The sequence below is a fragment of the Xyrauchen texanus genome, chromosome 12 (assembly GCF_025860055.1).
Source record: "Xyrauchen texanus isolate HMW12.3.18 chromosome 12, RBS_HiC_50CHRs, whole genome shotgun sequence".
In the NCBI taxonomy this organism is placed as follows: Eukaryota; Metazoa; Chordata; class Actinopteri; order Cypriniformes; family Catostomidae; genus Xyrauchen; species Xyrauchen texanus.
The window spans coordinates 32,973,695-32,999,827 of record NC_068287.1 but is presented as its reverse complement, the minus strand read 5'-3'; the positions used below and the strand labels follow the sequence as shown (position 1 = coordinate 32,999,827).

Sequence of the window (26,133 nt, the reverse complement as noted above, 5' to 3'; positions counted from 1 at the left end):
TCGGCCCTCTAAAAGTATAATCATGCATATGTACTCAGTTCTTGGTTTGGGCCCCTTTTGCATTATTTACTGCCTCAATGCGGCGTGGCATGGATGCTATCAGCCTGTGGCACTGCTGAGGTGTTATGGAAGACCAAGATGCTTCAATAGCGGCCTTCAGCTCTTCTACATTGTTTGGTCTCATGTCTCTCGTCTTTCTCTTGGCAATGCCCCATAGATTCTCTATGGGATTCAGGTCAGGCGAGTTTGCTGGCCAATCAAGCACAGTAATACCATGGTCATTGAACCAGGTTTTGGTACTTTTGGCAGTGTGGGCAGGTGCCAAGTCCTGCTGGAAAATGAAGTCAGCATCTCCATAAAGCTTGTCTGCTGAAGGAAGCATGAAGTGCTCTAAAATGTCCCGGTAGACGGCTGCGTTGACTCTGGACTTAATAAAGCACAGTGGACCAACACCAGCCGATGACATGGCTCCCCAAACCAACACAGACTGTGGAAACTTCACACTGGACTTCAAGCATCTTGGATTGTGTGCCTCTCCATTCTTCCTCCAGACTCTGGGACCTTGGTTTTCAAATGAGATGGAAAATTTGCTCTCATCAGAAAAGAGGACTTTAGACCACTGAGCAACAGACCAGTTCTTTTTTTCTTTAGCCCAGGTAAGACGTTTGACATTTGAAGCCCATGTCCAGGACCCGTCTGTGTGTGGTGGCTCTTAATGCATTAACTTCAGCCTCAGTCCACTCCTTGTGAAGCTCCCCCACACATTTGAATGGCCTTTTCCTGACAATCCTCTCCAGGCTACGGTCATCCCTGCTGCTTGTGCACCTTTTTCTTCCACACTTTTCCCTTCTACTTAACTTTCTATTAATGTGCTTTGATACAGCACTTCTTTTGCAATTACCTTTTGAGGCTTTCCCTCCTTGTGGAGGGTGTCAATGATGGTTTTCTGCACAACTGTCAGGTCAGCAGTCTTCCCCATGATTGTGAATTCAACTGAACCAGACTGAGAGACCATTTAAAGGCTCAGGAACCCTTTGCAGGTGTTTAGCTGATTAGAGTGTGACACTTTGAGCCTACAATACTGAACCTTTTCACAATATTCAAATTTTCTGAGATTCTGAATTTGGGGTTTTCATAAGCTGTAAGCCATAATCATCAAAATTATATCAAATAAAGGCTTGAAATATCTTACTTTGCTTGTAATGAGTCTTTATAATATATTAGTTTCACCTTTTAAGTTGAATTACAGAAATTAATGAACTTTTGCACGATATTCTAATTTTTCGAGTTTCACCTGTAAAAAGCGCACTTAATATAATGCACGTAACAGCGCCCTCTGTTGAAAATGGCGCAGAATGAAAACATGTGACGAAAACGTCTCAAATGTTCCAGAAGCATCTTTAACTTTAATTGTAATTCAACGACCTGCTCATTCTGACAGACATGTACAACATAAATAAACAACTAAATAATAATAATAATAATAATAATAATAATAAAGAAATCAAGAGGTTTACTCAAATGAACTATCATATTCCAGCAAAACACATTTTTATTCAGCACTATCAATGACATGGAATAAATGCGTTTGCCATTAACTAGGAACATGTTTGTTTGTTTTCACTTTTTGTGTCGTTCTTAGATTATTTCTTGATTATTAAGAACACTGTATTATTCAACGTAGATTTTACTTGGCATACAAAAACTAAATGTTATTAATTAACTATGTTAAACTTAACCTAAATATAGAACATAATTAAACCACACAACTTAGAAACAAGAGAAGGCATAAGCATGAGGATAATTAACTGGGTAGTGCTCCTTTTATTTCAAAATGCATTTCTGTGTAGCATAAAAACACAGGAAGCATTAGAGGTATTACAGAGAACACACATGATAAATGCCATCGTCGCAACTATTCAGCGTTCACGAGAAATATTCTGAATGTTTAAGGATTGCTCTCTATTTCACGGACTTCTTCTGATCTCGTCACTTGTACCACATGCAGAAAACGCCAGAAAAAGCTAGAAGCGAGATAAGAGATGAGTTGTTCCGCCTTGAGGGAGTAACCGCTCGACTGTGCCGCGTTTGATTGGTCCAACTCGCGGGAGCTTTCGAGAAACTTCACGAGCAGAAGCCTGAGAATATAAAACACGAGTGAGGTGCTGCTATGTCGGTATGAATCGGAACAGATCAAGTTAGCGAAGAGTTTTAGGCAACGAGCCATTAACGAACACTGAAAGAGGGGATCAATTTCAGACAAGGTAAGAAGAAAAATATTTTATCTCCCTCTATTATTTTTACCCGCTGAGTTTGGATGATTATGACAAAGGGTCGTACAATAAATCAATAACGAGCAGGAAATTTGTTGTTTGCATGTATAAAACAAAAATATAGAGTGAAATGTACTACTAATAGTACTATTATATGCCTGGACATTGATGTAAGTGATCTGAAACATACAGGCCTTATAAAGTTAATCTCATTATTCATATTAATGTGTCAAGTGGTTTTTATTGTCGTTTCAACCATATACAGTTAGTACAGCACAGCAAAACGAGACAACGTTCCTCCACCAACAAAGGACCAACACAGGACCACATGAGACAACACAACGAAATAAAATACCTATATAAAGTGCACGTGCAAACATGTGCAAAGTACAGGACAGTACAACAAATTACTGACAATGAACAGGACAATAGACACAGTGCAGCGCCGACCAGTACTCAGTAGTGCAAAAAGATGACAGTTTCTAAAACGTAAACATAACATACTATGAGATAGTGTTCTATGCACATAGCAGTTATTGAGGTAGCAGACAGTTATAAAGTGACAATATTGTGGAATTTGCGTTTTATACATTGTATTGATTTTCCTTTTTTGTTGTTGTTGAATATAGGTAGACAATAAAAAGAAATCAAACATGTCATCTGCAAAAGGAGTTGCTATTGGAATTGATCTGGGCACCACCTACTCCTGCGTGGGGTGTTTCAGCATGGAAAAGTGGAGATCATCGCCAATGACCAGGGAAACAGAACAACACCCAGCTATGTTGCATTCACAGACACAGAAAGGCTCATTGGAGATGCAGCAAAAACCAGGTGGCCATGAACCCTAACAACACCGTATTTGATGCTGAAGAGGCTGATCGGCAGGAAGTTTGATGATCCAGTCGTCCAGTCTGACATGAAGCACTGGTCCTTCCAAGTCATCAGTGATGGTGGAAAGCCAAAGGCCAAAGTTGAGTACAAAGGAGAGACCAAGTCTTTCTATCCTGAGGAAATCTCCTCTATGGTACTTGTGAAGATGAAGGAGATTGCAGAGGCTTACCTGGGACAGAAAGTGACAAATGCAGTTATCACAGTTCCTGCGTATTTCAATGACTCCCAGAGGCAAGCAACTAAAGATGCTGGAGTGATTGCTGGTCTGAATGTCCTCAGAATTATCAATGAGCCCACAGCTGCAGCCATTGCCTATGGACTTGATAAAGGCAAAGCTTCAGAGCGCAACGTCCTGATCTTTGACTTGGGTGGAGGAACCTTTGATGTCTCCATCTTGACCATTGAAGATGGCATCTTTGAGGTGAAGGCCACAGCTGGAGATACTCACCTGGGTGGGGAAGACTTTGACAACCGCATGGTGAATCACTTTGTTGATGAGTTCAAGAGGAAACACAAGAAGGACATCAGTCAGAACAAGAGGGCCCTGAGGAGGCTGCGTGCACGCTTGTGAGAGAGCCAAGAGAACACTCTCCTCCAGCTCTCAGGCAAGCATTGAGATCGACTCCCTGTATGAGGGCATTGACTTCTACACATCCATCACCAGAGCACGCTCGAAGAAATGTGCTCGGACCTCTTCAGGGGAACACTTGAGCCTGTGGAGAAAGCCCTGAGAGATGCCAAGATGGACAAGTCTCAGATTCATGACATTGTTCTGGTCGGTGGATCAACAAGAATCCCTAAGATCCAGAAACTTCTGCAGGATTTCTTCAATGGGAGAGAATTGAACAAGAGCATCAACCCAGATGAGGCAGTGGCTTATGGTGCTGCAGTCCAAGCCGCCATCCTCATGGGTGACACTTCCGAAATGTCCAGGATCTGTTGCTGCTGGATGTGGCTCCACTATCCCTGGGCATCGAGACAGCTGGTGGAGTCATGACTGCCCTGATTAAACGCAACACAACCATCCCCACCAAACAGACACAGACATTCACCACCTACTCCGACAACCAGCCCGGTGTCCTGATCCAGGTGTATGAGGGAGAGAGAGCCATGACAAAAGACAACAACCTGCTTGGAAAATTCGAGCTCACGGAATTCCACCGGCACCTCGTGGAGTCCCCAGATTGAAGTGACCTTTGACATTGATGCCAATGGAATCCTGAATGTGTCAGCGGTGGACAAAAGCACCGGCAAAGAGAACAAGATCACCATCACCAATGACAAGGGCAGACTGAGCAAGGAGGAGATTGAGAGAATGGTGCAGGAAGCAGACAAGTACAAAGGAGAAGATGATCTGCAGAGAGAGAAGATTGCTGCCAAGAACTCCCTGGAGTCTTACGCCTTCAACATGAAGAACAGCGTGGAAGACGAGAACCTGAAAGGCAAGATCAGCGAAGATGACAAGAAGAAATGTATTGAACAATGTAATCAGGCCATTAACTGGCTAGAGAACAACCAGTTGGCTGATAAGGAGGAGTACGAACATCAGCTAAAAGAACTGGAGAAAGTCTGCAACCCAATCATTACAAAGCTCTACCAGGGAGGGATGCCAGCTGGAGGCTGTGGAGCTCAGGCCCGTGCCAGTGCAGGGGCCGGTTCCCAGGGGCCCACTATTGAAGAGGTGGATTAACTGAATTTATGGACTATAAAAAGTGGTACTTGTCTGTCAGAACTCACTTTTTACAGATGAAATTGGAATGATTTATCATAAGTACCTGGTTATGCAGGAACATGACTGTGAGTGAAAGACCCTTTTTTATCATTACTGTACAAATTACAAGCAAGGAACTTGTTATATGAAATTGCTGCTCTTATATTTTACTGTTCCATTATTTATTTAATTTAGAAAACTTTAATGTGGTCTGTATAAAAGTGTATTCTAATGATAATCTTTTTTATGGATAATGAATGCTGTTAATAAAGTTTTTTCTTTTTAATAAAATTTAGAATTTATTGTCTTTTTTTTTGTCACAGTTACGACATTTAAAAAAAATAGTTTACAGAACTCAATATTTAATAGTATAACATAAGTATTCATTTATTTAATTTTTTGTTTTTTTATTTATTTTCTTTAAATTTTCTGTCAATACCAAGTTAACAATATTTACATTGACACTTCATACAATTTTGCATTAGTTTCAATTTCCTGTAGGTGGAACATTTAAAAAGTTGTTTTATAAAAATGTGGAAAAACTGACAACAAATCAAAGTCTTAAAGGAATCGTTCACCCAAAAATGAACATTTGGTCATTTATTTACCCTCATCTAGTCCCAAACCCGTATAACTTTCTTCTGTGGGGGAAAAAAGTGTTTCACAGAATGGTAAACTCAGTCACAATTCACATTCAATGTATGGATAAAAGCTGCAATGAAAGGAAATGGTGACTGAGGCTAACATTCTGCCAAACATCCTATTTTGTATTCCTTGAAAGAAAGACACATGGATGTGAAATGGCACAAGTGTAATAAATGACAACAGAATTTGGATTATTTTGAGAGAACTATCACTTTAATGTTGAGAACAGTATGTTGATCTCACACAGTGTCTTGAAAGTTATATATTAAGAAAGACGAGACAACTTATTTGGGTACATTTCATTACTTGAACATTTGTAAAAAAGAAAACTTTGAATATTTTCTTGATATATTGGTGTAGTACTTACTTTTGCGACTTTGCAAAAATGAAGACCTGCCTGGCCCAGAAAAAAACCCAACTAAAAGTGTTTATATTTAATTGAACAAAGGTCGGTTATGGCGGGCGTAATATGTTTGATTACCTTCATCGTTCAGTTAAAGCCGCCCCATTGAGCAATAATTATGTGCAATACACAGTTTAAGTCTATTTATATTATCTAACATATCCACTTCTGCCATTACATACATTGCACTGTACATAATATTCTGTATTTTTGTTCTTTATATAACAGATTTTGATTTGATTTGCACTATACGTGTGTGTGTATGTGGGTATTTATGTAGGTGTCTGTCTGAGTGTATGTACGTATATGTATAATTATTTATTTTTATTATTCTTTTTAAAAATTTTTATTTATTATCTATGTCTTGCTGCCGTTTTTGTATTGCTGTGCACTGGAAGCTCCTGTCATCAAGACAAATTCCTTGTATGTGCAAGCATACCTGGCAATAAAGCTGATTGTGATTCTGATTCTGATTCCGATCATTCATATATTTGAATGAAAATTCGATTTCTGGAATTGTTTTCTGAAATTGTAAATATAGTTACATCTAAGCTTACTACACCTTTTAAACTCACAGATATTATTCAAATCGGTTTTAATGAACCCAGTCAGTGAATGTCATAAACTTTGTGTACATGCTAAATTAATAATTAAGACCACTTAGTGCATTCTATGTCGTGGAATATCACGATGAATCTCTAAGTTGTAAGAAAACTCTCAGAGTCTTGAGTTCCAGATGCCAAAATTGTAGTTTATTGAACACCAACAAACATGAGACCGCCAGCTGTCCGTTCTGACTGTCTTAGTCCAAAACCTCCTCTTCTATACAGTTTGTTATCTGGCATTACCTCATTTCTGTGCCCCTTTGTTATTTTTGTAACCAATGGATACTATTTGCCACCATTATCTCACAGAGCCTTTTGATATCTTTTTACTGGTAGAAACTTGGCTTTAGTCTATCTTCAAGGTCCTTAGTCTCATTATTTTGTTACAGCTGGGTGCTCTTTGTGGCCTCTGCAGCATCAACACTTTTAGTAACCTCATATGCTCTCTCCTGGGTCACACAAAGGCCAGGAAACTCATATAAGTATTTTGATATATAAGAAACATACTAGAATATTGAAAAATATACTATATCTACAGATAAGTTTATTTAAATTATGCATTAGTAAAATCTTTAGCATAAGACATAAGACGGTGTCAATGTGTGCAGTTTTTTTTCCAGTGATCTCGGCTCGAGAGAAATACAGGTGAAACTCGAAAAATTAGAATATAGTGCAAAAGTTCATTAATTTCAGTAATTCAACTTAAAAGGTGAAACTAATATATTATATAGACTCATTACAAGCAAAGTAAGATATTTCAAGCCTTTATTTGATATAATTTTGATGATTATGGCTTACAGCTTATGAAAACCCCAAATTCAGAATCTCAGAAAATTAGAATATTACATGAAATCAATAAAAAAAGGATTTTAAATACAGAAATGTCAGCCCTCTAAAAGTATAATCATGCATATGTACTCAGTTCTTGGTTTGGGCCCCTTTTGCATTATTTACTGCCTCAATGCGCGTGGCATGGATGCTATCAGCCTGTGGCACTGCTGAGGTGTTATGGAAGACCAAGATGCTTCAATAGCGGCCTTCAGCTCTTCTACATTGTTTGGTCTCATGTCTCTCGTCTTTCTCTTGGCAATGCCCCATAGATTCTCTATGGGATTCAGGTCAGGCGAGTTTGCTGGCCAATCAAGCACAGTAATACCATGGTCATTGAACCAGGTTTTGGTACTTTTGGCAGTGTGGGCAGGTGCCAAGTCCTGCTGGAAAATGAAGTCAGCATCTCCATAAAGCTTGTCTGCTGAAGGAAGCATGAAGTGCTCTAAAATGTCCCGGTAGACGGCTGCGTTGACTCTGGACTTAATAAAGCACAGTGGACCAACACCAGCCGATGACATGGCTCCCCAAACCAACACAGACTGTGGAAACTTCACACTGGACTTCAAGCATCTTGGATTGTGTGCCTCTCCATTCTTCCTCCAGACTCTGGGACCTTGGTTTCCAAATGAGATGCAAAATTTGCTCTCATCAGAAAAGAGGACTTTAGACCACTGAGCAACAGACCAGTTCTTTTTTTCTTTAGCCCAGGTAAGACGTTTGACATTTGAAGCCCATGTCCAGGACCCGTCTGTGTGTGGTGGCTCTTGATGCATTAACTCCAGCCTCAGTCCACTCCTTGTGAAGCTCCCCACACATTTGAATGGCCTTTTCCTGACAATCCTCTCCAGGCTACGGTCATCCCTGCTGCTTGTGCACCTTTTTCTTCCACACTTTTCCCTTCTACTTAACTTTCTATTAATGTGCTTTGATACAGCACTTTGAGAACATCAACTTCTTTGCAATTACCTTTTGAGGCTTTCCCTCCTTGTGGAGGGTGTCAATGATGGTTTTCTGCACAACTGTCAGGTCAGCAGTCTTCCCCATGATTGTGAATTCAACTGAACCAGACTGAGAGACCATTTAAAGGCTCAGGAACCCTTTGCAGGTGTTTAGCTGATTAGAGTGTGACACTTTGAGCCTACAATACTGAACCTTTTCACAATATTCAAATTTTCTGAGATTCTGAATTTGGGGTTTTCATAAGCTGTAAGCCATAATCATCAAAATTATATCAAATAAAGGCTTGAAATATCTTACTTTGCTTGTAATGAGTCTTTATAATATATTAGTTTCACCTTTTAAGTTGAATTACTGAAATTAATGAACTTTTGCACGATATTCTAATTTTTCGAGTTTCACCTGTAAAAAGCGCACTTAATATAATGCACGTAACAGCGCCCTCTGTTGAAAATGGCGCAGAATGAAAACATGTGACGAAAACGTCTCAAATGTTCCAGAAGCATCTTTAACTTTAATTGTAATTCAACGACCTGCTCATTCTGACAGACATGTACAACATAAATAAACAACTAAATGATAATAATAATAATAATAATAATAATAATAATAAAGAAATCAAGAGGTTTACTCAAATGAACTATCATATTCCAGCAAAACACATTTTTATTCAGCACTATCAATGACATGGAATAAATGCGTTTGCCATTAACTAGGAACATGTTTGTTTGTTTTCACTTTTTGTGTCGTTCTTAGATTATTTCTTGATTATTAAGAACACTGTATTATTCAACGTAGATTTTACTTGGCATACAAAAACTAAATGTTATTAATTAACTATGTTAAACTTAACCTAAATATAGAACATAATTAAACCACACAACTTAGAAACAAGAGAAGGCATAAGCATGAGGATAATTAACTGGGTAGTGCTCCTTTTATTTCAAAATGCATTTCTGTGTAGCATAAAAACACAGGAAGCATTAGAGGTATTACAGAGAACACACATGATAAATGCCATCGTCGCAACTATTCAGCGTTCACGAGAAATATTCTGAATGTTTAAGGATTGCTCTCTATTTCACGGACATCTTCTGATCTCGTCACTTGTACCACATGCAGAAAACGCCAGAAAAGCTAGAAGCGAGATAAGAGATGAGTTGTTCCGCCTTGAGGGAGTAACCGCTCGACTGTGCCGCGTTTGATTGGTCCAACTCGCGGGAGCTTTCGAGAAACTTCACGAGCAGAAGCCTGAGAATATAAAACACGAGTGAGATGCTGCTATGTCGGTATGAATCGGAACAGATCAAGTTAGCGAAGAGTTTTAGGCAACGAGCCACTAACGAACACTGAAAGAAGGGATCAATTTCAGACAAGGTAAGAAGAAAAATATTTTATCTCCCTCTATTATTTTTACCCGCTGAGTTTGGATGATTATGACAAAGGGTCGTACAATAAATCAATAACGAGCAGGAAATTTGTTGTTTGCATGTATAAAACAAAAATATAGAGTGAAATGTACTACTAATAGTACTATTATATGCCTGGACATTGATGTAAGTGATCTGAAACATACAGGCCTTATAAAGTTAATCTCATTATTCATATTAATGTGTCAAGTGGTTTTTATTGTCGTTTCAACCATATACAGTTAGTACAGCACAGCAAAACGAGACAACGTTCCTCCACCAACAAAGGACCAACACAGGACCACATGAGACAACACAACGAAATAAAATACCTATATAAAGTGCACGTGCAAACATGTGCAAAGTACAGGACAGTACAACAAATTACTGACAATGAACAGGACAATAGACACAGTGCAGCGCCGACCAGTACTCAGTAGTGCAAAAAGATGACAGTTTCTAAAACGTAAACATAACATACTATGAGATAGTGTTCTATGCACATAGCAGTTATTGAGGTAGCAGACAGTTATAAAGTGACAATATTGTGGAATTTGCGTTTTATACATTGTATTGATTTTCCTTTTTTGTTGTTGTTGAATATAGGTAGACAATAAAAAGAAATCAAACATGTCATCTGCAAAAGGAGTTGCTATTGGAATTGATCTGGGCACCACCTACTCCTGCGTGGGGGTGTTTCAGCATGGAAAAGTGGAGATCATCGCCAATGACCAGGGAAACAGAACAACACCCAGCTATGTTGCATTCACAGACACAGAAAGGCTCATTGGAGATGCAGCAAAAACCAGGTGGCCATGAACCCTAACAACACCGTATTTGATGCTAAGAGGCTGATCGGCAGGAAGTTTGATGATCCAGTCGTCCAGTCTGACATGAAGCACTGGTCCTTCCAAGTCATCAGTGATGGTGGAAAGCCAAAGGCCAAAGTTGAGTACAAAGGAGAGACCAAGTCTTTCTATCCTGAGGAAATCTCCTCTATGGTACTTGTGAAGATGAAGGAGATTGCAGAGGCTTACCTGGGACAGAAAGTGACAAATGCAGTTATCACAGTTCCTGCGTATTTCAATGACTCCCAGAGGCAAGCAACTAAAGATGCTGGAGTGATTGCTGGTCTGAATGTCCTCAGAATTATCAATGAGCCCACAGCTGCAGCCATTGCCTATGGACTTGATAAAGGCAAAGCTTCAGAGCGTAACGTCCTGATCTTTGACTTGGGTGGAGGAACCTTTGATGTCTCCATCTTGACCATTGAAGATGGCATCTTTGAGGTGAAGGCCACAGCTGGAGATACTCACCTGGGTGGGGAAGACTTTGACAACCGCATGGTGAATCACTTTGTTGATGAGTTCAAGAGGAAACACAAGAAGGACATCAGTCAGAACAAGAGGGCCCTGAGGAGGCTGCGTGCAGCTTGTGAGAGAGCCAAGAGAACACTCTCCTCCAGCTCTCAGGCAAGCATTGAGATCGACTCCTGTATGAGGGCATTGACTTCTACACATCCATCACCAGAGCACGCCGAAGAAATGTGCTCGGACCTCTTCAGGGGAACACTTGAGCCTGTGGAGAAAGCCCTGAGAGATGCCAAGATGGACAAGTCTCAGATTCATGACATTGTTCTGGTCGGTGGATCAACAAGAATCCCTAAGATCCAGAAACTTCTGCAGGATTTCTTCAATGGGAGAGAATTGAACAAGAGCATCAACCCAGATGAGGCAGTGGCTTATGGTGCTGCAGTCCAAGCCGCCATCCTCATGGGTGACACTTCCGGAAATGTCCAGGATCTGTTGCTGCTGGATGTGGCTCCACTATCCCTGGGCATCGAGACAGCTGGTGGAGTCATGACTGCCCTGATTAAACGCAACACAACCATCCCCACCAAACAGACACAGACATTCACCACCTACTCCGACAACCAGCCCGGTGTCCTGATCCAGGTGTATGAGGGAGAGAGAGCCATGACAAAAGACAACAACCTGCTTGGAAAATTCGAGCTCACGGGAATTCCACCGGCACCTCGTGGAGTCCCCCAGATTGAAGTGACCTTTGACATTGATGCCAATGGAATCCTGAATGTGTCAGCGGTGGACAAAAGCACCGGCAAAGAGAACAAGATCACCATCACCAATGACAAGGGCAGACTGAGCAAGGAGGAGATTGAGAGAATGGTGCAGGAAGCAGACAAGTACAAAGGAGAAGATGATCTGCAGAGAGAGAAGATTGCTGCCAAGAACTCCCTGGAGTCTTACGCCTTCAACATGAAGAACAGCGTGGAAGACGAGAACCTGAAAGGCAAGATCAGCGAAGATGACAAGAAGAAATGTATTGAACAATGTAATCAGGCCATTAACTGGCTAGAGAACAACCAGTTGGCTGATAAGGAGGAGTACGAACATCAGCTAAAAGAACTGGAGAAAGTCTGCAACCCAATCATTACAAAGCTCTACCAGGGAGGGATGCCAGCTGGAGGCTGTGGAGCTCAGGCCCGTGCCAGTGCAGGGGCCGGTTCCCAGGGGCCAACCATTGAGGAGGTTGATTGAAATGCCTCCTGAACTGAATGGTGTTAGGACTGATACAAATGTATTTCTCTTTGATTCTTAAATTTCCTTCAAGCCTCATTTTGTTATAAGTATTTGTATTTTGTACTCATTTCACCTTTACATTCTTATGTTTACACCTTGGCCTTTTTCAAAAAGAAAGTTTATAAGAAACTTGTTACATCATTGCACTTTATATTAGTTCACTCCCTCTTGCTATTTAATTAAATTGTTAAACTTTATATTAAAGGATTAAAATCTTAAAACAAGATTCTCTTTAAGGTGACAAAGTTACCCTGAAATTTTCTAAATGATTATATATTTTTCCTTTATGTTACAGTTTAATGTTGCTAATTGTTGTGGTTAAAAGTTGTAAAAATGTGTCCTTTAGCACTTTATAATAAGTAAATATTATAAGCAGTAATATCACAATGAAAAATGTGTTCATTACAGTACATGAGATTTATTTTCCAAATAATGGTAATAAGAGTAGATGCTACACATGCAGGTTTTTTTGAAAACACACAAAAATAACAAGACATTTAGCATTTTATATAGCAGACCTTATTCAAAGTAGAGCGATTTTTTTTTTTTTTTTTTTGTACATTTTTGACAGGAATTAAAATGAGCCTGTGAGGAATAGACTTTCCATATCTTCAATGACATTCGTAAATCTTTCAAAAAGTTCCTAGTCACATATCATTTTCCACAACTAATGTTGACTGGTTTTTTTTATCCACTGAAATGTATTGGAAATATATTTTTCTATATTTTGTCATCGGAATGAACCAAAAACACTTTAAACAATTGTACAACCCATTGAAGAGATTATACGTCTATTCCAGACAGCCTCGTTGTTATTCACTTAAAAAAGATGGTGCTGATATGTATGCACTGACTTGTGTATATATGCTCTGAAGGAAATTGTGAACAAATATAGAGATAAAAACTCATCAGTTCTTATGTGTTTTATTGATGCTTCTAAAGAATTTGATCAGTATAAATCATGGCAAATTGTTTAACAAATTAAGGCAAAGAGGGGTGCCCAAGTATATTGTGAGAATTTTGGCTTACTGGTATGCCCACCAGACTATGCAAGTGAAATGGGGCAATAGTGTCTCAGCTTTATTTGGGGTTGGCAATGGAGTCAGACAAGGGGTATTTTGTCACCTACTCTCTTTAATCTCTATATGGATGATCTGTCTAGGCAGTTGAGGGCCTGTAATACTGGGTGCATGATTGGTAATTCAATAGTGAACCATATGATGTATGTAGATGACCTTGTGATTTTTAGTCCAAGTAGTGCTGGATTACAGCAGCTACTTAAAATTTGTTCGGCATATGGTGTGGAACATGATATCAAATATAACGCCAATAAGAGTGTCGTCATGATCTGTAGAACTAAAGAGGATAAATGTTTGAACTACCTTGATTTTAAATTGGCTAACAATCAGCTTAGTGTCTGTGATAATGTGAAATACCTTGGTCATTTTATCACTGATAGAATGACAGATGATGAAGATATCTACAGGCAGTGTCGCATGATGTATGCACAAGCCAATATTATCTTACGTAAATTTAGGGCATGTACGGTTGGTGTAAAGATATTTCTTTTTAAAGCATATTGCACACCGTTCTATACTGCTCACTTGTGGTCAAATTATAGAAAGACAAGTCTTTTAAAATTGAAGGTAGCATATAACAACGCAATGAGAATGTTACTCACAAGACCAAGATGGTGTAGTGCAAGTGAGATGTTTGTGGCTGCAAGAGTGAGGACCTTTCATGCTGTTTTAAGAAACCTAATATTTAAATTCATGTGCCGGCTTAATGGGTCACAAAATGAAATAATAATGGGCTTAACTAACATACGGCTAAGTACTACACGCTACCAATCTCGTATGTGGAAGCACTGGTATAACTGTCTTTTGGTAGAACAATGACTCTCTATTATTATTTTGTTTTGTTTTGTTTGTTTTTAAGTGTAGGTATGTATGCATGTGTGTTATGGTATATTCATGTATTGTTGTGGGTAAGATTTGGACCTTGAGTCTGTAATAAAGTTTTTGAATTTTGAATTTGAATATGACGTCCTAGCACAAGGTGCAGTGCCACTATGACCGTATTCAGACTGGCATACTACCATACTACTCCTACTGTTTCTGTTATACTGTGCATAGATCTGTCAGAAGTAGTGAGAGTAGTATTGAAAGTATGGTGTTAAAAAAGGCTGTTACAAATAATAGGATCTCTGGTCTCTTGGAAGGGCTTCTTAATTGAACCCTGACATGAGTACAGCCACAAAAGAGACTATGACATAATCTTCAGCTTAACAAAAACATCCCAACACTTCGTCATTTGGACCACACACTACCACCGCTCACACAAACCCTTAATACCATCCACACACATGTACATAAGAAGAAGAATGAATTACTAACAGTGGAATTATGCAATTCATCTAGAGTTAAACACACAGTACCATCTGCAGTTGCTCAAGAGATATTGAATGTCATGAGAGATTGCGGAACATGTTGCAAAGATGCACAAAAGTACATGAGGTGACCCTTACTTTGATGCTCATATCGTATTTCACTGATCAAGTGTCACATAACGGCAAGGAAGTATTTTTACTGCATGGTTCAATGTGAATTAATGACCTTGAACACATCCCCAAGACTAAAACAAGAGAGGGAGGTGACACTGCCACAGGTGACACTGCCTATCACTGTAAACAAGAACTTCTAAAATTATCTTTGTTTACAATTATTTTGTTAAGTACACAACACTTTTTTGTATTTGGCAGACCATTTCTTTGAATAACAAAAACAAAAGTTCAATATCGCTAGGATTAAACAATGTTTTTTGATCAATGAAAGATACAGTTAAAGGAATATTCCAGGTTAAATACAAATTGGTCTATTGACAGCATTTGTGGCAACATTTTGATAACCATAAAAAGTAATTTTGACTTGTCTATTTTCTTTATAAAAAAAAGAAAAGAAAGAAAAAATCTGGGTTAAAATGAGGCACATACAATAGAAGTTAATGGGGCCAGTCCGTAAACATTAAAATACTCACCTTTTCAAAAGTATAGCCACAAGATGTAAGTAATATGCATGTTAACATGATTTTTGTGTGACTTCCGGAAATGTCCAGGATCTGTTGCTGCTGGATGTGGCTCCACTATCCCTGGGCATCGAGACAGCTGGTGGAGTCATGACTGCCCTGATTAAACGCAACACAACCATCCCCACCAAACAGACACAGACATTCACCACCTACTCCGACAACCAGCCTGGTGTCCTGATCCAGGTGTATGAGGGAGAGAGAGCCATGACAAAAGACAACAACCTGCTTGGAAAATTCGAGCTCACGGGAATTCCACCGGCACCTCGTGGAGTCCCCCAGATTGAAGTGACCTTTGACATTGATGCCAATGGAATCCTGAATGTGTCAGCGGTGGACAAAAGCACCGGCAAAGAGAACAAGATCACCATCACCAATGACAAGGGCAGACTGAGCAAGGAGGAGATTGAGAGAATGGTGCAGGAAGCAGACAAGTACAAAGGAGAAGATGATCTGCAGAGAGAGAAGATTGCTGCCAAGAACTCCCTGGAGTCTTACGCCTTCAACATGAAGAACAGCGTGGAAGACGAGAACCTGAAAGGCAAGATCAGCGAAGATGACAAGAAGAAATGTATTGAACAATGTAATCAGGCCATTAACTGGCTAGAGAACAACCAGTTGGCTGATAAGGAGGAGTACGAACATCAGCTAAAAGAACTGGAGAAAGTCTGCAACCCAATCATTACAAAGCTCTACCAGGGAGGGATGCCAGCTGGAGGCTGTGGAGCTCAGGCCCGTGCCAGTGCAGGGGCCGGTTCCCAGGGGCCCACTATTGAAGAGGTGGATTAACTGAATTTATGGACTATAAAAAGTGGTACTTGTCTGTCAGAACTCACTTTTTTACAGATGAAATTGGAATGATTTATCATAAGTACCTGGTTATGCAGGAACATGACTGTGAGTGAAAGACCCTTTTTATCATTACTGTACAAATTACAAGCAAGGAACTTGTTATATGAAATTGCTGCTCTTATATTTTACTGTTCCATTATTTATTTAATTTAGAAAACTTTAATGTGATCTGTATAAAAGTGTATTCTAATGATAATCTTTTTATGGATAATGAATGCTGTTAATAAAGTTTTTTCTTTTTAATAAAATTTAGAATTTATTGTCTTTTTTTTTGTCACAGTTACTGACATTTAAAAAAAATAGTTTACAGAACTCAATATTTAATAGTATAACATAAGTATTCATTTATTTAATTTTTTGTTTTTTTTATTTATTTTCTTAAAATTTTCTGTCAATACCAAGTTAACAATATTTACATTGACACTTCATACAATTTTGCATTAGTTTCAATTTCCTGTAGGTGGAACATTTAAAAAGTTGTTTTATAAAAATGTGGAAAAACTGACAACAAATCAAAGTCTTAAAGGAATCGTTCACCCAAAAATTAACATTTGGTCATTTATTTACCATGATCTAGTCCCAAACCCAGTATAACTTTCTTCTGTGGGGGAAAAAGTGTTTCACAGAATGGTAAACTCAGTCACAATTCACATTCAATGTATGGATAAAAGCTGCAAGGAAAGGAAATGGTGACTGAGGCTAACATTCTGCCAAGCATCCTATTTTGTATTCCTTGAAAGAAAGACACATGGATGTGAAATGGCACAAGTGTAATAAATGACAACAGAATTTGGATTATTTTGAGAGAACTATCACTTTAATGTTGAGAACAGTATGTTGATCTCACACAGTGTCTTGAAAGTTATATATTAAGAAAGATGAGACAACTTGTGTACATTTAATGCACATTACTTGAACATTTGTAAAAAAGAAAACTTTGAATATTTTCTTGATATATTGGTGTAGTACTTTTGTGACTTTGCAAAAATGAAGACCTGCCTGGCCCAGAAAAAACCCAACTAAAAGTGTTTATATTTAATTGAACAAAGGTCGGTTATGGCGGCGTAATATGTTTGATTACCTTCATCGTTCAGTTAAAGCCGCCCCATTGAGCAATTAGTATGTGCAATACACAGTTTAAGTCTATTTATATTATCTAACATATCCACTTCTGCATTACATACATTGCACTGTACATAATATTCTGTATTTTTGTTCTTTATATAATAGATTTGTGTTCGTTTTGCACTATACGTGTGTGTATGTGGGTATTTATTTAGGTGTGTCTGAGTGTATGTACGTATATGTATAATTATTTATTTTTATTATTCTTTTTAAAAATTTTTATTTATTATCTATGTCTTGCTGCCGTTTTTGTATTGCTGTGCACTGGAAGCTCCTGTCATCAAGACAAATTCCTTGTATGTGCAAGCATACCTGGCAATAAAGCTGATTGTGATTCTGATTCTGATTCCGATCATTCATATATTTGAATGAAAATTCGATTTCTGGAATTGTTTTCTGAAATTGTAAATATAGTTACATCTAAGCTTACTACACCTTTTAAACTCACAGATATTATTCAAATCGGTTTTAATGAACCCAGTCAGTGAATGTCATAAACTTTGTGTACATGCTAAATTAATAATTAAGACCCTTAGTGCATTCTATGTCGTGGAATATCACGATGAATCTCTCTAAGTTGTAAGAAAACTCTCAGAGTCTTGAGTTCCAGATGCCAAAATTGTAGTTTATTGAACACCAACAAACATGAGACCGGCCAGCTGTCCGTTCTGACTGTCTTAGTCCAAAACCTCCTCTTCTATACAGTTTGTTATCTGGCATTACCTCATTTCTGTGCCCCTTTGTTATTTTTGTAACCAATGGATACTATTTGCCACCATTATCTCACAGAGCCTTTTGATATCTTTTTACTGGTAGAAACTTGGCTTTAGTCTATCTTCAAGGTCCTTAGTCTCATTATTTTGTTACAGCTGGGTGCTCTTTGTGGCCTCTGCAGCATCAACACTTTTAGTAACCTCATATGCTCTCTCCTGGGTCACACAAAGGCCAGGAAACTCATATAAGTATTTTGATATATAAGAAACATACTAGAATATTGAAAAATATACTATATCTACAGATAAGTTTATTTAAATTATGCATTAGTAAAATCTTTAGCATAAGACATAAGACGGTGTCAATGTGTGCAGTTTTTTTCCAGTGATCTCGGCTCGAGAGAAATACAGGTGAAACTCGAAAAATTAGAATATAGTGCAAAAGTTCATTAATTTCAGTAATTCAACTTAAAAGGTGAAACTAATATATTATATAGACTCATTACAAGCAAAGTAAGATATTTCAAGCCTTTATTTGATATAATTTTGATGATTATGGCTTACAGCTTATGAAAACCCCAAATTCAGAATCTCAGAAAATTAGAATATTACATGAAATCAATAAAAAAAAGGATTTTAAATACAGAATTGTCAGCCCTCTAAAAGTATAATCATGCATATGTACTCAGTTCTTGGTTTGGGCCCCTTTTGCATTATTTACTGCCTCAATGCGGCGTGGCATGGATGCTATCAGCCTGTGGCACTGCTGAGGTGTTATGGAAGACCAAGATGCTTCAATAGCGGCCTTCAGCTCTTCTACATTGTTTGGTCTCATGTCTCTCGTCTTTCTCTTGGCAATGCCCCATAGATTCTCTACGGGATTCAGGTCAGGCGAGTTTGCTGGCCAATCAAGCACAGTAATACCATGGTCATTGAACCAGGTTTTGGTACTTTTGGCAGTGTGGGCAGGTGCCAAGTCCTGCTGGAAAATGAAGTCAGCATCTCCATAAAGCTTGTCTGCTGAAGGAAGCATGAAGTGCTCTAAAATGTCCCGGTAGACGGCTGCGTTGACTCTGGACTTAATAAAGCACAGTGGACCAACACCAGCCGATGACATGGCTCCCCAAACCAACACAGACTGTGGAAACTTCACACTGGACTTCAAGCATCTTGGATTGTGTGCCTCTCCATTCTTCCTCCAGACTCTGGGACCTTGGTTTTCAAATGAGATGGAAAATTTGCTCTCATCAGAAAAGAGGACTTTAGACCACTGAGCAACAGACCAGTTCTTTTTTTTCTTTAGCCCAGGTAAGACGTTTGACATTTGAAGCCCATGTCCAGGACCCGTCTGTGTGTGGTGGCTCTTGATGCATTAACTCCAGCCTCAGTCCACTCCTTGTGAAGCTCCCCCACACATTTGAATGGCCTTTTCCTGACAATCCTCTCCAGGCTACGGTCATCCCTGCTGCTTGTGCACCTTTTTCTTCCACACTTTTCCCTTCTACTTAACTTTCTATTAATGTGCTTTGATACAGCACTTCTTTTGCAATTACCTTTTGAGGCTTTCCCTCCTTGTGGAGGGTGTCAATGATGGTTTTCTGCACAACTGTCAGGTCAGCAGTCTTCCCCATGATTGTGAATTCAACTGAACCAGACTGAGAGACCATTTAAAGGCTCAGGAACCCTTTGCAGGTGTTTAGCTGATTAGAGTGTGACACTTTGAGCCTACAATACTGAACCTTTTCACAATATTCAAATTTTCTGAGATTCTGAATTTGGGGTTTTCATAAGCTGTAAGCCATAATCATCAAAATTATATCAAATAAAGGCTTGAAATATCTTACTTTGCTTGTAATGAGTCTTTATAATATATTAGTTTCACCTTTTAAGTTGAATTACTGAAATTAATGAACTTTTGCACGATATTCTAATTTTTCGAGTTTCACCTGTAAAAAGCGCACTTAATATAATGCACGTAACAGCGCCCTCTGTTGAAAATGGCGCAGAATGAAAACATGTGACGAAAACGTCTCAAATGTTCCAGAAGCATCTTTAACTTTAATTGTAATTCAACGACCTGCTCATTCTGACAGACATGTACAACATAAATAAACAACTAAATAATAATAATAATAATAATAATAATAATAATAATAATAAAGAAATCAAGAGGTTTACTCAAATGAACTATCATATTCCAGCAAAACACATTTTTATTCAGCACTATCAATGACATGGAATAAATGCGTTTGCCATTAACTAGGAACATGTTTGTTTGTTTTCACTTTTTGTGTCGTTCTTAGATTATTTCTTGATTATTAAGAACACTGTATTATTCAACGTAGATTTTACTTGGCATACAAAAACTAAATGTTATTAATTAACTATGTTAAACTTAACCTAAATATAGAACATAATTAAACCACACAACTTAGAAACAAGAGAAGGCATAAGCATGAGGATAATTAACTGGGTAGTGCTCCTTTTATTTCAAAATGCATTTCTGTGTAGCATAAAAACACAGGAAGCATTAGAGGTATTACAGAGAACACACATGATAAATGCCATCGTCGCAACTATTCAGCGTTCACGAGAAATATTCTGAATGTTTAAGGATTGCTCTCTATTTCACGGACATCTTCTGATCTCGTCACTTGTACCACATGCAGAAAACGCCAGAAAAAGCTAGAAGCGAGATAAGAGATGAGTTGTTCCGCCTTGAGGGAGTAACCGCTCGACTGTGCCGCGTTTGATTGGTCCAACTCGCGGGAGCTTTCGAGAAACTTCACGAGCAGAAGCCTGAGAATATAAAACACGAGTGAGATGCTGCTATGTCGGTATGAATCGGAACAGATCAAGTTAGCGAAGAGTTTTAGGCAACGAGCCACAACGAACACTGAAAGAAGGGATCAAATTCAGACAAGGTAAGAAGAAAAATATTTTATCTCCCTCTATTATTTTTACCCGCTGAGTTTGGATGATTATGACAAAGGGTCGTACAATAAATCAATAACGAGCAGGAAATTTGTTGTTTGCATGTATAAAACAAAAATATAGAGTGAAATGTACTACTAATAGTACTATTATATGCCTGGACATTGATGTAAGTGATCTGAAACATACAGGCCTTATAAAGTTAATCTCATTATTCATATTAATGTGTCAAGTGGTTTTTATTGTCGTTTCAACCATATACAGTTAGTACAGCACAGCAAAACGAGACAACGTTCCTCCACCAACAAAGGACCAACACAGGACCACATGAGACAACACAACGAAATAAAATACCTATATAAAGTGCACGTGCAAACATGTGCAAAGTACAGGACAGTACAACAAATTACTGACAATGAACAGGACAATAGACACAGTGCAGCGCCGACCAGTACTCAGTAGTGCAAAAAGATGACAGTTTCTAAAAACGTAAACATAACATACTATGAGATAGTGTTCTATGCACATAGCAGTTATTGAGGTAGCAGACAGTTATAAAGTGACAATATTGTGGAATTTGCGTTTTATACATTGTATTGATTTTCCTTTTTGTTGTTGTTGAATATAGGTAGACAATAAAAAGAAATCAAACATGTCATCTGCAAAAGGAGTTGCTATTGGAATTGATCTGGGCACCACCTACTCCTGCGTGGGGGTGTTTCAGCATGGAAAAGTGGAGATCATCGCCAATGACCAGGGAAACAGAACAACACCCAGCTATGTTGCATTCACAGACACAGAAAGGCTCATTGGAGATGCAGCAAAAACCAGGTGGCCATGAACCCTAACAACACCGTGATTTGATGCTGAAGAGGCTGATCGGCAGGAAGTTTGATGATCCAGTCGTCCAGTCTGACATGAAGCACTGGTCCTTCCAAGTCATCAGTGATGGTGGAAAGCCAAAGGCCAAAGTTGAGTACAAAGGAGAGACCAAGTCTTTCTATCCTGAGGAAATCTCCTCTATGGTACTTGTGAAGATGAAGGAGATTGCAGAGGCTTACCTGGGACAGAAAGTGACAAATGCAGTTATCACAGTTCCTGCGTATTTCAATGACTCCCAGAGGCAAGCAACTAAAGATGCTGGAGTGATTGCTGGTCTGAATGTCCTCAGAATTATCAATGAGCCCACAGCCGCAGCCATTGCCTATGGACTTGATAAAGGCAAAGCTTCAGAGCGCAACGTCCTGATCTTCGACTTGGGTGGAGGAACCTTTGATGTCTCCATCTTGACCATTGAAGATGGCATCTTTGAGGTGAAGGCCACAGCTGGAGATACTCACCTGGGTGGGGAAGACTTTGACAACCGCATGGTGAATCACTTTGTTGATGAGTTCAAGAGGAAACACAAGAAGGACATCAGTCAGAACAAGAGGGCCCTGAGGAGGCTGCGTACCGCTTGTGAGAGAGCCAAGAGAACACTCTCCTCCAGCTCTCAGGCAAGCATTGAGATCGACTCCCTGTATGAGGGCATTGACTTCTACACATCCATCACCAGAGCACGCCGAAGAAATGTGCTCGGACCTCTTCAGGGGAACACTTGAGCCTGTGGAGAAAGCCCTGAGAGATGCCAAGATGGACAAGTCTCAGATTCATGACATTGTTCTGGTCGGTGGATCAACAAGAATCCCTAAGATCCAGAAACTTCTGCAGGATTTCTTCAATGGGAGAGAATTGAACAAGAGCATCAACCCAGATGAGGCAGTGGCTTATGGTGCTGCAGTCCAAGCCGCCATCCTCATGGGTGACACTTCCGGAAATGTCCAGGATCTGTTGCTGCTGGATGTGGCTCCACTATCCCTGGGCATCGAGACAGCTGGTGGAGTCATGACTGCCCTGATTAAACGCAACACAACCATCCCCACCAAACAGACACAGACATTCACCACCTACTCCGACAACCAGCCCGGTGTCCTGATCCAGGTGTATGAGGGAGAGAGAGCCATGACAAAAGACAACAACCTGCTTGGAAAATTCGAGCTCACGGGAATTCCACCGGCACCTCGTGGAGTCCCCCAGATTGAAGTGACCTTTGACATTGATGCCAATGGAATCCTGAATGTGTCAGCGGTGGACAAAAGCACCGGCAAAGAGAACAAGATCACCATCACCAATGACAAGGGCAGACTGAGCAAGGAGGAGATTGAGAGAATGGTGCAGGAAGCAGACAAGTACAAAGGAGAAGATGATCTGCAGAGAGAGAAGATTGCTGCCAAGAACTCCCTGGAGTCTTACGCCTTCAACATGAAGAACAGCGTGGAAGACGAGAACCTGAAAGGCAAGATCAGCGAAGATGACAAGAAGAAATGTATTGAACAATGTAATCAGGCCATTAACTGGCTAGAGAACAACCAGTTGGCTGATAAGGAGGAGTACGAACATCAGCTAAAAGAACTGGAGAAAGTCTGCAACCCAATCATTACAAAGCTCTACCAGGGAGGGATGCCAGCTGGAGGCTGTGGAGCTCAGGCCCGTGCCAGTGCAGGGGCCGGTTCCCAGGGGCCAACCATTGAGGAGGTTGATTGAAATGCCTCCTGAACTGAATGGTGTTAGGACTGATACAAATGTATTTCTCTTTGATTCTTAAATTTCCTTCAAGCCTCATTTTGTTATAAGTATTTGTATTTTGTACTCATTTCACCTTTACATTCTTATGTTTACACCTTGGCCTTTTTCAAAAAGAAAGTTTATAAGAAACTTGTTACATCATTGCACTTTATATTAGTTCACTCCCTCTTGCTATTTAATTAAATTGTTAAACTTTATATTAAAGGATTAAAATCTTAAAACAAGATTCTCTTTAAGGTGACAAAGTTACCCTGAAATTTTCTAAATGATTATATATTTTTCCTTTATGTTACAGTTTAATGTTGCTAATTGTTGTGGTTAAAAGTTGTAAAAAATGTGTCCTTTAGCACTTTATAATAAGTAAATATTATAAGCAGTAATATCACAATGAAAAATGTGTTCATTACAGTACATGAGATTTATTTTCCAAATAATGGTAATAAGAGTAGATGCTACACATGCAGGTTTTTTTGAAAACACACAAAAATAACAAGACATTTAGCATTTTATATAGCAGACCTTATTCAAAGTAGAGCGATTTTTTTTTTTTTATTGTACATTTTTGACAGGAATTAAAATGAGCCTGTGAGGAATAGACTTTCCATATCTTCAATGACATTCGTAAATCTTTCAAAAAGTTCCTAGTCACATATCATTTTCCACAACTAATGTTGACTGGTTTTTTTTATCCACTGAAATGTATTGGAAATATATTTTTCTATATTTTGTCATCGGAATGAACCAAAAACACTTTAAACAATTGTACAACCCATTGAAGAGATTATACGTCTATTCCAGACAGCCTCGTTGTTATTCACTTAAAAAAGATGGTGCTGATATGTATGCACTGACTTGTGTATATATGCTCTGAAGGAAATTGTGAACAAATATAGAGATAAAAACTCATCAGTTCTTATGTGTTTTATTGATGCTTCTAAAGAATTTGATCGTGATAAATCATGGCAAATTGTTTAACAAATTAAGGCAAAGAGGGGTGCCCAAGTATATTGTGAGAATTTTGGCTTACTGGTATGCCCACCAGACTATGCAAGTGAAATGGGGCAATAGTGTCTCAGCTTTATTTGGGGTTGGCAATGGAGTCAGACAAGGGGTATTTTGTCACCTACTCTCTTTAATCTCTATATGGATGATCTGTCTAGGCAGTTGAGGGCCTGTAATACTGGGTGCATGATTGGTAATTCAATAGTGAACCATATGATGTATGTAGATGACCTTGTGATTTTTAGTCCAAGTAGTGCTGGATTACAGCAGCTACTTAAAATTTGTTCGGCATATGGTGTGGAACATGATATCAAATATAACGCCAATAAGAGTGTCGTCATGATCTGTAGAACTAAAGAGGATAAATGTTTGAACTACCTTGATTTTAAATTGGCTAACAATCAGCTTAGTGTCTGTGATAAGGTGAAATACCTTGGTCATTTTATCACTGATAGAATGACAGATGATGAAGATATCTACAGGCAGTGTCGCATGATGTATGCACAAGCCAATATTATCTTACGTAAATTTAGGGCATGTACGGTTGGTGTAAAGATATTTCTTTTTAAAGCATATTGCACACCGTTCTATACTGCTCACTTGTGGTCAAATTATAGAAAGACAAGTCTTTTAAAATTGAAGGTAGCATATAACAACGCTAATGAGAATGTTACTCACAAGACCAAGATGGTGTAGTGCAAGTGAGATGTTTGTGGCTGCAAGAGTGAGGACCTTTCATGCTGTTTTAAGAAACCTAATATTTAAATTCATGTGCCGGCTTAATGGGTCACAAAATGAAATAATAATGGGCTTAACTAACATACTGGCTAAGTACTACACGCTACCAATCTCAGTATGTGGAAGCACTGGTATAACTGTCTTTTGGTAGAACAATGACTCTCTATTATTATTTTGTTTTGTTTTGTTTGTTTTTAAGTGTAGGTATGTATGCATGTGTGTTATGGTATATTCATGTATTGTTGTGGGTAAGATTTGGACCTTGAGTCTGTAATAAAGTTTTTGAATTTTGAATTTGAATATGACGTCCTAGCACAAGGTGCAGTGCCACTATGACCAGTATTCAGACTGGCATACTACCATACTACTCCTACTGTTTCTGTTATACTGTGCATAGATCTGTCAGAAGTAGTGAGAGTAGTATTGAAAGTATGGTGTTAAAAAGGCTGTTACAAATAATAGGATCTCTGGTCTCTTGGAAGGGCTTCTTAATTGAACCCTGACATGAGTACAGCCACAAAAGAGACTATGACATAATCTTCAGCTTAACAAAAACATCCCAACACTTCGTCATTTGGACCACACACTACCACCGCTCACACAAACCCTTAATACCATCCACACACATGTACATAAGAAGAAGAATGAATTACTAACAGTGGAATTATGCAATTCATCTAGAGTTAAACACACAGTACCATCTGCAGTTGCTCAAGAGATATTGAATGTCATGAG

General features: G+C 38.9%; 1 protein-coding gene and 3 pseudogenes across 1 annotated transcript; all 4 read left to right on the top strand.

Moving 5' to 3' along the window:
• LOC127653470 (heat shock 70 kDa protein-like) overlaps positions 1-12,556 on the top strand; it is an 81,681-nt pseudogene extending 69,125 nt beyond the window's left edge.
• On the top strand, positions 2,140-16,312 carry LOC127653475 (heat shock 70 kDa protein-like; annotated as a pseudogene).
• On the top strand, positions 15,429-16,320 carry LOC127653477 (heat shock 70 kDa protein-like). Its single transcript, XM_052140177.1, has one exon. It carries the CDS (start codon positions 15,500-15,502, stop codon positions 16,196-16,198), a length of 699 nt encoding a protein of 232 aa, XP_051996137.1. The 5' UTR covers positions 15,429-15,499; the 3' UTR covers positions 16,199-16,320.
• Positions 16,321-20,887: 4,567 nt separating this feature from the next.
• LOC127653472 (heat shock 70 kDa protein-like) lies at positions 20,888-25,267 on the top strand (annotated as a pseudogene).
• Positions 25,268-26,133: the final 866 nt, after the last annotated feature.